General features: G+C 37.3%; 1 protein-coding gene across 1 annotated transcript in view; it reads right to left on the bottom strand.

The window, feature by feature from the left end:
- Positions 1-571: 571 nt before the first annotated feature.
- LOC113091259 (EGF-like repeat and discoidin I-like domain-containing protein 3) overlaps positions 572-12583 on the bottom strand; it is a 148020-nt gene continuing 136008 nt past the window's right edge. The window contains exon 11 of the mRNA XM_026256667.1: positions 572-1847. Within this exon, the coding sequence (XP_026112452.1) occupies positions 1698-1847 (150 nt within the window). The 3' untranslated portion in view covers positions 572-1697. The remainder of the gene's footprint in view (positions 1848-12583) is intronic.

Raw genomic sequence — 12583 nt, 5'->3', positions numbered from 1 at the left:
AATATTGCTTGTAATCTGTTGCCACAATTTTATTAACTAAATATAATGTATTATTTTTAACAGTGTACACCAACTACACACGCATTTCCTATCATGTATGCCTATGAAAGATGGTCAAACCAATCACAGTAGGTATGGGGCGGGTTAATTTGTGCCACCCCGCCTCTATATGCAGGCTGCAGCTGGGTGCTTCTCGTTTTATCCAACAAAACCGATATTTTTAAATATATTTTAATTATTTTTTTCATGTTATTTTACTCATTTTGAATAATTTCTTTCAAGCATCTCATTTGATTAATTCCAATTAATTCTAATGTGTTAAATGTAATTAACAATATTGCTTGTAATCTGTTGCCACAATTTAATTGAGTAAATATAGAGTATCACTTTTTACAGTGTATATATATTACATGTATGTCATGAGCGCTGAAAATTTCCAGATGCAAAATGATGCAGTCACATAAAATGATTTCACAACCCACTGGTGCTGACCTTTGAAATAAGTTGATTTCCATGATTACCTAGCAGCTGTATAAACATCTGTATCTAATCTTTCCATACATGAAAACTGTTATTTATTGATGATTTTATTATATGCCAAAAAAAATGAAGGAACCCCACTTAGTGCAGTCAGTACAACACATTTTTTTGTATGTTAATATTCCTTCACATTTTCTAACAAGCACTCCAAAGTTTTAATTATAACATTGCAAGTACTAAAAAAAGGTGACATCTATCCTGAGGTTTTTACAATCAAGAAAATTAAATAAAAAGACAGTAGTACAGGTAGTTAACAGGTAAACAGACTGAAAAAACTGAGACGTCTGTAAATTAAACAGTAAATGTAAATTAAATTGCATACATTAAAATACCTCTAAATTATGAATTTCCCAAGGACATTATTTTCTTAAAACAAATATCCTGTTGTTGTTACAGACTGCCTACATAACCTTTAGGTAAATGTACCTTTACCTTCAAATTAGTTAAGATTAGTCTGTAATAGGTGCTTCCAGTACTGTAGTGTTGCTTTCATTATGGGATGTCATTATGTTATGGGGCATGTAACAGTGTCTTTAGAGAAGTATGAGAAAACTGATCATAAAAATGTGAAATGATTGAAAAAAAAAAAAAAAGATTTGCGAAATGGTTTAATTTGAACTTATACATCTTGTTGTCTTATACTTCTATTCACTTTTGAATCATGCAGTTAGTTTGCATTTTACATATAATACAATACCATCATATTTATTGTCTACACAACATCAGTGTCAGTGGAGATATAACTTCAGACAGGCCTGCTGTTAAAATGAAAGTAGAAAGATATTTTATACAGTATGTTAATGTTAGTCTTTTTTTGTCATGTGTTTGATTATGGCCCAATAAGCATTGCATGTCAAATTGTTGTTGTTTTTTTCTTTCTGATTTAAAGTGACACTGTACAGTGGCTATTGTTCAGCTGCATAAACCACAGTGAATTTTTAACCTCCATTTAGGTCTTTAAAAAAAGAGTAACAGACCATAAAAAGGAAAAACAAGCAGGACATAATAGATGACTGAACCCAACCTCTGTAGGGTAAAATAAAATAAAATAAAACAAATCATAATATTACAAAAATTGAAAATTCAGATGAAAACAATTTAAATTGTACATTTTTAAGCACAGTTTATATCGAATGTGGGCCAGAGAAAAGGGGTCTTCACTCTTCCTCCGTGCATCCCAGTAATTCTGCACGCAAAGTGATTCTTCCATACCACGACCATGGAAGAATTCGGATGAATCTGGTGTAGATGGGAGGATCTAACACATTCTTTCTGTGGGTGTCATTATCAAAATTTCCTTGAAAGACCTGTTGGAAAGAAAAATAAAAATTCCTTAATTATATACTGATTAATTTTCTTATTCTACAATGACAGGTTAGATTTTCGTGATTTTTTTAATAAAATGTCAAAAGGATTAATAATGCAGATTTATTTTCACACCCTTCTTTGATCATATTTACCAAGGGTACCAACAATTCTGACCATATGTGTATGTTAAGTGCGAAGAGTTCCGAGATGGGGGAAATTCAGCAAGAGAACCTGTGTGTCTAATCGCTGGTGTCGCAAGCATTACATAAATGTGTGACATATTCCCTCACTTTCTCTCTTCCACACTGAATCAGCATTCCCTTTTTGCACCATGGAACCAATCTTGTGCTTTGCAGCTCAACTCTCTCCAATGTACTCTGAGCCAGATCGGGGAGAAATGTCATAAAAAAAAAAAACTGATTTGGTAAAAGGGCAGCTCAAAACAAACCCATTTGCTGAACTTCTCATCTAATGCCCTGTGTGTTTGCAGGGAATCTACATACAGAAGAATGTTTTTTCAGTGCCAAGCTTTTCCCAACATGCTCTTATAATGATAAAGTCTGCATACTTTGGCTGTGAGCGTCGATAGATAGTATGGCAGGAAATACATGAGAGTTAAGCAAGATTTATTTGGCTACTCTTATGTCTTTCATTGACATTTTATAACCCTGATGACACCACAGGCGCCTGTGTGATTCTAATATGGCCAATTACAGTACAGTATATGCAAAATCAAACACGAGTGTATGTGCAGGCAGTGTTGTGGACGAACGCTGAATCTGTGGGAAAAAAAATCAAATATAAATCAAGTGGTTCACAAAGAGTCCATCAGAGCTATTTCTATTGACCAATTGATTTGAGACTTCGTACCAAAGTCACCCAACCCTCATTATTTGTGTTTGTAAAGATAAGCTGTATCATCTGATGGATAACTTAATTGCTGCTATTGAACTATACTTTAAATTATGAATACCTTTAGAATTTGCACAAATAGGTTATTTGATACTGTCTGTAACTGTAACAGGGCTGTAACAGCACACAAAAATCATGGTTTGGTACATATTTTAAGTCACAGTTTGGTATGTTTTTGGTACAGTGGGAGAAAAAAAAAAAACATTGCATAAAAAAGGGGGAAAAAAAGAAAGAAACTGATTTACTGTACAAACTATGCCACTATCTTTAAATAATAATACTAATAAATTGTCAATATTGCTGAAAACATGAATTTTATGGGAAACATAATTTGAAATGCTTTCACTTTTGAATGCAAATTATTTTAGCATTATTAATATCTAAGTAAGAATTATTATGCTTCCATGTCATTGCTCTCTGTCTGTTAGACATACATGCATGCACTCCGATACTCATTCTTCAAAAGATTTACTTGCTTGCTGTCAGGATGATCCTTAATGCAAAATGGAAATACTGGCATGACTTTCTAACATTTAGATAAGAATACAAATGTAGGATATAAGTCGTGCACTGAGGAAAAGACGTTTCAGATGCATTAAACAGCACACACATCTGGCACACAAGTGCAGCGGTTAAAAAAATGCTGTATTCAATTGGTATACAAATGTGCCAAACTGAAAGACTTGTACAGGAATTTTTTGGTATGATTATGTGTACCATTACATCCCTAAACTGTAAGGACTGAATTTACCTCTTAAACTGATTTGTAACAAGTCACAATACAGTGCCCATGATGCAATTATTACACACAGAAATAATTATAATAATGATGTATAAGCTGTTGCATTTAAAGGTAAATATTGCTATAACCAACATTGTAATGTTAAGCTGTACCATCTTAAATAAATAAAAGCAGTGACATATCCTTTGTCCTGTAATACGGTGAACAAGTGTTAACAGCTTATTGAAAATCTAGAATAACATCATGATTTTTCAATTAAATTATGAGAGTTTGAGCTGAAGATCTGCAAAATTAAAATGAACTCCACTAACTAGGTAAGGTTAATTACCTGAACAACAGATATTGTTGCTATTCAACTAGAAAAAGCTGCTAAATAAAAACAGACTCATAGAGGTGTAATGTAGTGAACATCTCTTTTATGGTACTTAATGCATTTTAGTCTTTCACGCAACAGTAAACACTAAAACTCAAGTGAAAGCTTTAGCTTTATGTGACCCTTTCCAAATGAGACATCTCACTCCTCTGATGTACCCCCCTGAAGAAATGATGGAAACAAGTCACTCTCAATTACCTTCTCTCCCTGCACACCCAAGAATATTTGGAACAATTATGCATAAAAGCTGAAAAGAAAACAAATCTCTAAGACATCCCATAAATCTGTGTCTGGTGTTTACTGCTTAATCTAATCCCCTCACTGCTCCTCTCATCACTGCAGAGCCATGCGACGAAAGTTGTCTTTAGAACACTTATGGCATGCAGAAACAAATGGAGGATTATCTAAGTAGGTCCATCAGGTATAACAGATATTCTGTTTAGAGGTGAGGGCTTTTGGAGTTTGATCACAAGGGAAGGACACTTTATCACTTCATAGAATCTGCAAACTGCAAGACTGCTCAATTAATAAACACGTCCTCTGAAGTGGGTCCCTTCTATGGAGCGGATCAGTGTAAAAATCCCTTGAGTGATACTCAAAGTGGCAAGGCAATCTCAAGTCCTTTTGCAGCATGGCAAAACAAGGTTGTCTGTAGAGAGATCTGAGTATTAAATCTAAGCAAGGATTTTGCAACTGATTCAATTCTGCCACTGACAGACAGACAGAGACAGATAGATAGATAGATACATCTGGAATGGCATAAGGGTGAGTAAAGCTTGTGCAGTCAGTAAATATAATACATAGACCATTAACAGCAAAATAATTAAACAGCCAAGCACTTTCTACCTTTCAGAATTGATCTCTGCTCAAACAGGTCCTTGAGGTCTAGTAATCGTGGTCTGCTTTTCATTACCAGAGCTCACATTTCTGCTTCTGTTCAGCACATTTTATGTGTGTAAAATGGAAGAAACTTAAACACAAAAATGTAATTTTCAAGTTAAAATTGTGAGGAGTAAAATGTAAAACAGATTTATTTTTTCTTAAGAAAAAGTAGTAACATAGTCAGTTCAAATAGCACATGAGTACATACGATATAAGATTATCATGTGAGCTGAGGGAAGATTTTGTGTTTATCTGTAGCCAAAATGTTTTGTTTTAGCTGTGGCTGTGAGCTGGGAATTCCTTTCTGTCGTGGGATAGAGCAATGTTTGTGTACAGGGCTCATCATTTCTGAAATGTGATTTGCTTTGATGTAGAATTTGACAATCATCAGTGCCACATAATTAACCCTTTTCAAAACCTGCCTCCCTTCCTACATAGGCTATTGCCTTCAAAAGCAGCATAACTGTCATGTTAACCTTATAAGTGACTGATTTGAAATGCTCCACATTCAGGCACCACAATAATACCAACTGAACTGATTTCAATAGAACATACACTACTGTAATGAAAGCATGTCATGATACTGTAAGTAGTATAAATACACAGCCAAAAACACCCTCTATGAAACTGAACATCTATTAAGTACAACAGCATCTTTTATATATTCCTAGATATATAATATTGTTTTATCTTATGTTCTAGCTTGCATTATCCATATAATTTGCTCATCTGAGCAAAACTCATATTTTGCACTGTTCCAGCCTCATCTGTAGAGCACTAGCTTGCTCAATTTAATGTTATTAACTAATGATGGGATATTGCATGAGCTTTCGCCTTTTCCTGACACTGTCTGCACTGTCTATAAAAGTAAGTGTTTATGAAGTGGCAGGCCACATTATTTACCCAGAGGGCTGACATCCCACACCCTGACAGGGACCAAAAGAGGACACAATCGCTTTTCATTTTCTCCTCTGAACTCAGTCTCCTTCCTTTGTTTAACTCATCCATCAAGTAACAGAGGAGTTGAACTTGCTGTGCTGTGCACAGCAAACAAATCTCAAACAATACTGTAGATCAAATGTGAGGGCTCCACAGGTACATTTGTTCTGTTTCCCCTGAGCGCTGATAAAACGGAGAAGCTCTGGTGTGACACAGCAGGAAAGCAATCCTATTAGGACCTGATCTGAATTTCTGTCATGACACAGATCTGTGCCAACCTTTCACAGCTTATTACCTGTAAATAAGCAAGCTTAGGGTGGCAGTTTTCAAATTATGGTTGTGTAATTTATGAAGCTGCAATTGATTATACTATTTATTCATGTTTAATACATAATTAATACATTACACATTTAGTATACATATTCTTAAGCAGTTTTAAGTTGTTTTAAATAAATTATACTAATACTATTTTATATATATATAATATTTCTGCTTTTTGTAATGTATTTTGACCAAATAAAAGTAACCTTGGTGATCTTAAAAAAAATTCTTACTGATACCAAACTTTTAAATGGGAGTATGTATTTGAGAATATTTAAAACTCCAATCAGTTTAAAAGGTTCTGATCAGTTTTTCTAGTAATACACGATTACAAATGGATAGTAAGGCAGACCACTATATATTCATATTTGGCCATTAAGCCACAGCACACAGTTCATTTAACTTATGACAATATAACACATTACCAAACTTTTTCCCACACGCATCAAGAGGCTTTTCAGCGATTCTAAATTGATTCTGTGTAAGAGAGGGAATCTCAGTGAATGCTAGTCAATATACTGGGCTAATGCAACTGCTGTTCTGGAGCTCATCTCACCTGAACACAGTAAATAGTAGGTTGCATTGTTTTCAATTTAATCTTCAAGGCCCATCACCCTCAGAACCCTATTGCCAACAACCAGATAAATAGCACTTTAAGACAACCATTAGATCAACTCCAAATCGGAAAGGTTAAAAAAGAGATATGATACAATCTGATATTGCATTTTCTCCCTTGAGTTGAAAGCAGCTGGGGATATGAGGGGGTGAAATAAGATCTCAGTAAAGCTTGAAAGCTGTATTTTTACTATGGAGTGATAAGAACAAGATCACGTGATATGTTTAGAAGAGTGACCAAAACATGCCCCTTCGCCAGCTATGAGGTCATCTTTACATTTTTCATGTTCAGAAATAAAATCTGTTCTCTGAATGTCAAATTTGCTATTTAAAACTCTTCATATGATTGTCTGCATGTTTAGGCAGTTTTTCAAAAATGTTTAGGGTCTATTGAATGAAAATGATCCCTGTGAGATGCTGAAGGAGTGAATGAGGCTTGAGAGAGTTTTGAGTTAGGGCGCGGGCGCAGCCTCTGCCGCGTTGCCAGATCCAGCAATATAATCAATACTTAATTTGACACTTTAGAAAGTTAACAAAGTGGGATATATTTATCTTATCTGAAAAGTATTTGAATTATATATATATATATATATATATATATATATATATATATATATATATATATCTTTGGCGGTATGGTTCCATATGGGGGTTCTTACTCCCAGAATAATTGACATACGAGAGCTTTAACATTAACCCCCCGGAACCATGAATTTTAGAAATACATAACAATTAAGTCTTTAAAGCAAACAGTGATAATCATGTGGATGTGGCAGTGATACGTCTATCCTGTAGCCTGTTTATGAAGATGGGTGACTCGCAGCGGTGAGGTCAATACCAGCTAAGATTTTTGGAAGCCTTAGTGATCTGAAACAAAGAAGACGACAGCCAGAAGGTGCGCAGTAATGTGCTCATGCTTATAATGGGGAGGGAGGGAGGGTTGCGAAAGGTTGAGCATACTTACCGAGCCATAGTGCCACGTATATATAGGTCCCGTGTCTAATAGGAGAGAGGTGGTGATTGGAGCGATTTGACAGCTGACCGCATCAGCTGTTCACAGCCTTGCCTCAATGGCCTGACTGAACTGACGCTGTTACATAGTTACATTTTCACAGAATCATGTTAAAAACATTCATAAGGGCACTAGATAAAGTTATTATATATTTCGCAATTGTTATTAATGAAAATTATAACTGTAACAATATACAAATCTCCATATTCATCGGGAAGAAGGAGGCGGGAACCGGCGCACAATCAAAACACAATTTTAATATTCAAAATAAACAAAACACAAAATAAATAAACACAAATAACACAAATAAAAAGCAAACACATAAAATATTGTCCAGGCCTGGTCCTCTCTCGTCCTTCACGGTCGTCAATCCAGTTTTATATCCTTCCATCTCCTACGTGGGACTCGATACTGGCGGTGGGGCGAAGGTGTAGCTCATCTCCAATCACTACACCTGGCCTCACTCCTCGTTCCCACGCCTCTCGGCCCCGCCCCACTCGCCACATACCCCCATCGCCCCTCGCAGGCCGGGGGGTACCCTCGAGACTGCGCTCTACTACCCCCCCCCCCCTTGCCTCCGGGGGGGACCGCTCACGGGGACCTGCGGGAACCTGGGGGTAGGACAGACGAGGCGAGAGAAAAGGAGATGGAAGGAGGAGCGACAGGGACGAGAGAGGGGAGAGAGAAAAAAACAAAAAAAAAACAAATTCCGGTTCCCAGACGCACTGCTGCTCGGCCCTCCACCGGCTGGGTGATCTCCTCCGCGGTGCCCGGCGGTGGCACTGGACGGCCCTCGGCGGACGGCACGACACTCCTCCGCCGCCCGGTGGACGGCGACGGCTCCTCCGATTTTGGGCAGCGGCAGGAGTCCCCCGTTCCCTGCCCCTCCGGATTCCATCGCGGAGGCGGCAGGCTCCGGCCCCCTGGCGAACGGCGCCAACTCCTCCGCTCCCTCACGGACGGCAGCCGCCCCTCCATATCGTGGGCGGCCGGCAGCGAGTTTTATATCCTTCCATCTCCTACGTGGGACTCGATACTGGCGGTGGGGCGTAGGTGTAGCTCATCTCCAATCACTACACCTGGCCTCACTCCTCGTTCCCACGCTTCTCGGCCCCGCCCCACTCGCCACAATAACATATGTGTATTGTTGCATGAATAATAAGCAACTGATAAAATTATCCACCCCAAACCTATATTAAGGTATAAACCAATTTTGATGCAAGAAATATGGTATAATTGTGGTACAATGTTCATCCCTCCAAAACACATGAAAATATCTTTCTGTCTCAAATGTGTTTATTACATAATGAGTTGTATTTGTAGGGGGTTAGTATAGCACAGTTCTAACCCCCCCCCCCCCCCCCCCCCAGACCCATTTTCAAACCCTGGTTAATGCCATGACGGAAACATGCCAAAAATCAAAAAACATTATTTTTTTTTCAACATAGAAAAAAGGAAGAAACTGCCGGTACTGTCCATCTATATCAAGTCTTCACAGATATTAATGAAGGTATTTCAGAGGAACACCTCTAAAATTCAGAAGGTGCTCTCCTTAATAATACCCACTATGCCCTTTGCGGTTCACTAAGCCTCACCTGAACTTCCTGCTCAGTGGCTGGAAATATAATTTTACTTTTCCCATCCAATCAGTTCTGGTCTGTGCCTTCTATTTAACCCATTGGGCAATGTTTCCACAGTATTGATTTCTGCAATGAGGACATTAAGAGCACCTTCTACCGAAAGACAAGGGAACTTGTGCCATTCCTGGTTGTAAGTCATGGTTTTGACACCGATACAAATGATACAATAGAAGATTCCATATATTGAAGAACCATATATTTCCTTCTGTTCTTACCCATCATGGGAATCCAATCACATATCTTTTCTTTCTTCATTCAAATGCTGATATGAATCTTCTAAGCCTATGCATTGCTGCTAATCAACTGCCATTTTCAAAATTTACAACACAATCAAAAATAACATAGAAGTCAATAAGTATGCATATACACAATGGGAATTTGTCTTGGCGACAGTAGCTTCCAGAGCAGAAGAAAGCACAGACATAGTGCAAACATACATGATACTGCAGACATACATGGGAATTACACCATAGAGATAAAATATAATATTAACATAAGAAAAAAAAAAAGAAAATTAAATGCAATATATACAGAATATTATTAGAGAGAGAAAAAAAATATGCTAATTACAAGTGTACATTTTATGTAGTTTACAAATGTAACATACATTTTCAGATGGTACGTATAAATATGTCAGTTATTATGGATATATAAGTTGAATATAGCTTTCAGAAAAAATAAAAAATAAAAAAAAATAAAAATTCTTGTGCCTGGATGTTCTGGTTAGTGCTTTGTAGGGCCAAATAGAGGGCAGCATTTGAAAGAGAGAGTGGGCTGGATGTGTGGGATCCAAAGTGATTTGCTTTACCCTTTTCCTCACTCTGGAGGTGTAAAGATCTTGGAGTTTGGGCAGTAATAAGAACAATAATCTTCTCAGTAGTCCTGACTGTACATTTTAGTCTCTTGATGTCTGAACCAAACCAGACTGTTATGGATGAACACAGGACAGACTCAATAATGATGTTTCAGCAGCTCATGTGGCATGTTGAATTTACTAAGTTGGCAAAGGAAGTACAACCTCTGCTGGGCCTTTTTAGCAGTAGAGTCTTTGTAAGTGTCCCTCTTTAGGTCCTAACAGATGGTGACCTTTAAGGTGCATTAAGCGATTTTTTGCCAAACAATGTTAAGATAGCTAGTTAAGATGATTAACTAAACGAGATGCACCAGTGCCAAATTGGATGATTATCTGATCGTTCATCAATGAGTTCATCTCTGGTAAAACCTTATATAATTATAATGATTAATCACAGAAAAAAAGATTAAAAAAAAAATGGCAGAAGAATTGCGGAGCTCAGCACCATGGTTGCCATTTGTGGCGGCATCTTGATATAGACCACAGAGCTTCATCTTCCTCTTTAGGACCACATCAATGGCACGTGGCTACATGCTTGTATGGGGGAAGGGAATCCACTGACAGCTAATCTTGGGACGCGATCTTATTTACTGCCATCTAATGTGCTATTGACCCCACTGCTTGTGAGGGAATAGTTCTATTCGCAGGCTAATTAACCCCTTGACGTTGACCACAGCTAATCAATGATGTCTTGCATGACTGTGCCAATCAGAGTTTCTTCACTGCCAACAGCTTCAGGTGGGCTGATTAATGTTGACAGAAAACAGGTAAAATCTGTTTTAAAGTTGTTGTTTGTCTAGAAAATATGGGGTTAGTAAGCATTATGTGAGTGTGTTACCAAAATGGCTTGTTTGAAATTATTTGGTGTGTGTCTCTTGAGGCTAAGCACATTTGGGTTTTGCCCAAAGGTAGAGTAAGATCTCAGGAGCAGACTACAAGAGATATTAGGCCACACGAGTACACAATGCAGCTACATTTGGTTGTCACTACTCTTCTGAATGCTTAATGCCATTCTTTACATACAGAGTGGGTTATATTGGGGAGTGACAGCCAGAGCAGAATCAGTTTTCATTAAATCCTTGTAGTGTTTACAGAGCCAAGATGAATGAGTTGTTAATGCACTGACGCCACTCTCTTGTGGACCATGAAAACTTGTCAATTTGTCTCTTTTTTTGACAGGTGCAAGGCAAGCAAAGCACAGGGAAACTGTTACATTTATTTACAAACTCTCTTGCCACTATCCTCGCTTCTAGACAGGGCCGGCGCTAGCCATTTGGGTGCCCTAAGCACAAATGCTTGGCGGTGCCCCCCCTCCCCAACCACCCACCCACCAAAGAAATAACTACCATTCAGAATTTCTTAGTTAGGTTCTCTTTACTTCCAAAATAACTGCTGCAAAGTAAACACAGAAAGTTAAAAGCGCAAAAAAAGTTTAGTGCAAATAACCGTATAAGTGTATTAATTGTATGAAGTATGAATTTTAAAGTGCACATTTTAAACTGCAAATAACCATGCATAACTGCACCGTATAAATTACTCAACAGAGGGACTACATATCTATAAAGAGACCATTCTGCTATTATATAGAACTATATTAAACATTTCCACTACCATCAGTTGTCAGAGGCCCTACAGAGGCACACGCCTACATTTCCTAGCTGCAAAATCAGCTATCAGCAGTGTTGGGAACGTTACTTTAAAAAAGTAGTTTTAGTTACTCACTACTTGTTCCAAAAAGTACTTGTTCAGTTAGTAACTGAATTACTCTATAATAAAAGTAACTCGTTACCAGGGTAAGTAACTATTTGCGTTACTGAAAAAAAAAGAAAAAAAAAAAGTTGCTACATGTCAGAGAATTTGTACCTTTTTTTTTTTTTTTTTTTTTTTTGCAGTTTTCACAAGTCATTTGAAATGAGTAGAACAGACAGGTACATAACTTTCAATATTTATTGCACGTCAACAGACAGTAAGAGTTTTATCCTACACTTCAAGTATTATCTTTGTAAGAAAGGGTGTTTTTGGCCACTAGCTTTGTAGATGCGTGTCACACATTACATGTACACATTACATGCACGTTCTTGCCTTTGACCAAAATGAATTTGAAGTAGTGCTTATATCTTAACCTTGAAAATGCCAACTTTTCATCAGATTGCTCCTGACTCGCCATCTCTTTTCCTTTAACATGACCCGATTCCAAGTTTTTGGCATAATGCTAGAATGTTGTAAGAGGTTGTAAGTTTAGAGTAGAATTCAGGGTGTTACTAAGTTTCTAAGGTGTTCTGGGTTGTTGCTATGGCATTACACAGTGAAAAAAAAAAATATTTTATATATATATATATATATAAAAAAATTTTTTTCACTGTGTAATGCCATAGCAACAACCCAGAACACCTTAGAAACTTAGTAACACCCTGAATTCTACTCTAAACTTACAACCTCTTACAAC

Source organism: Carassius auratus, unplaced genomic scaffold, assembly GCF_003368295.1.
Source record: "Carassius auratus strain Wakin unplaced genomic scaffold, ASM336829v1 scaf_tig00214150, whole genome shotgun sequence".
In the NCBI taxonomy this organism is placed as follows: domain Eukaryota; kingdom Metazoa; phylum Chordata; class Actinopteri; order Cypriniformes; family Cyprinidae; genus Carassius; species Carassius auratus.
The sequence above is the reverse complement of the archived record's forward strand: the minus strand, read 5'-3'. Positions and strand labels throughout refer to the sequence as shown.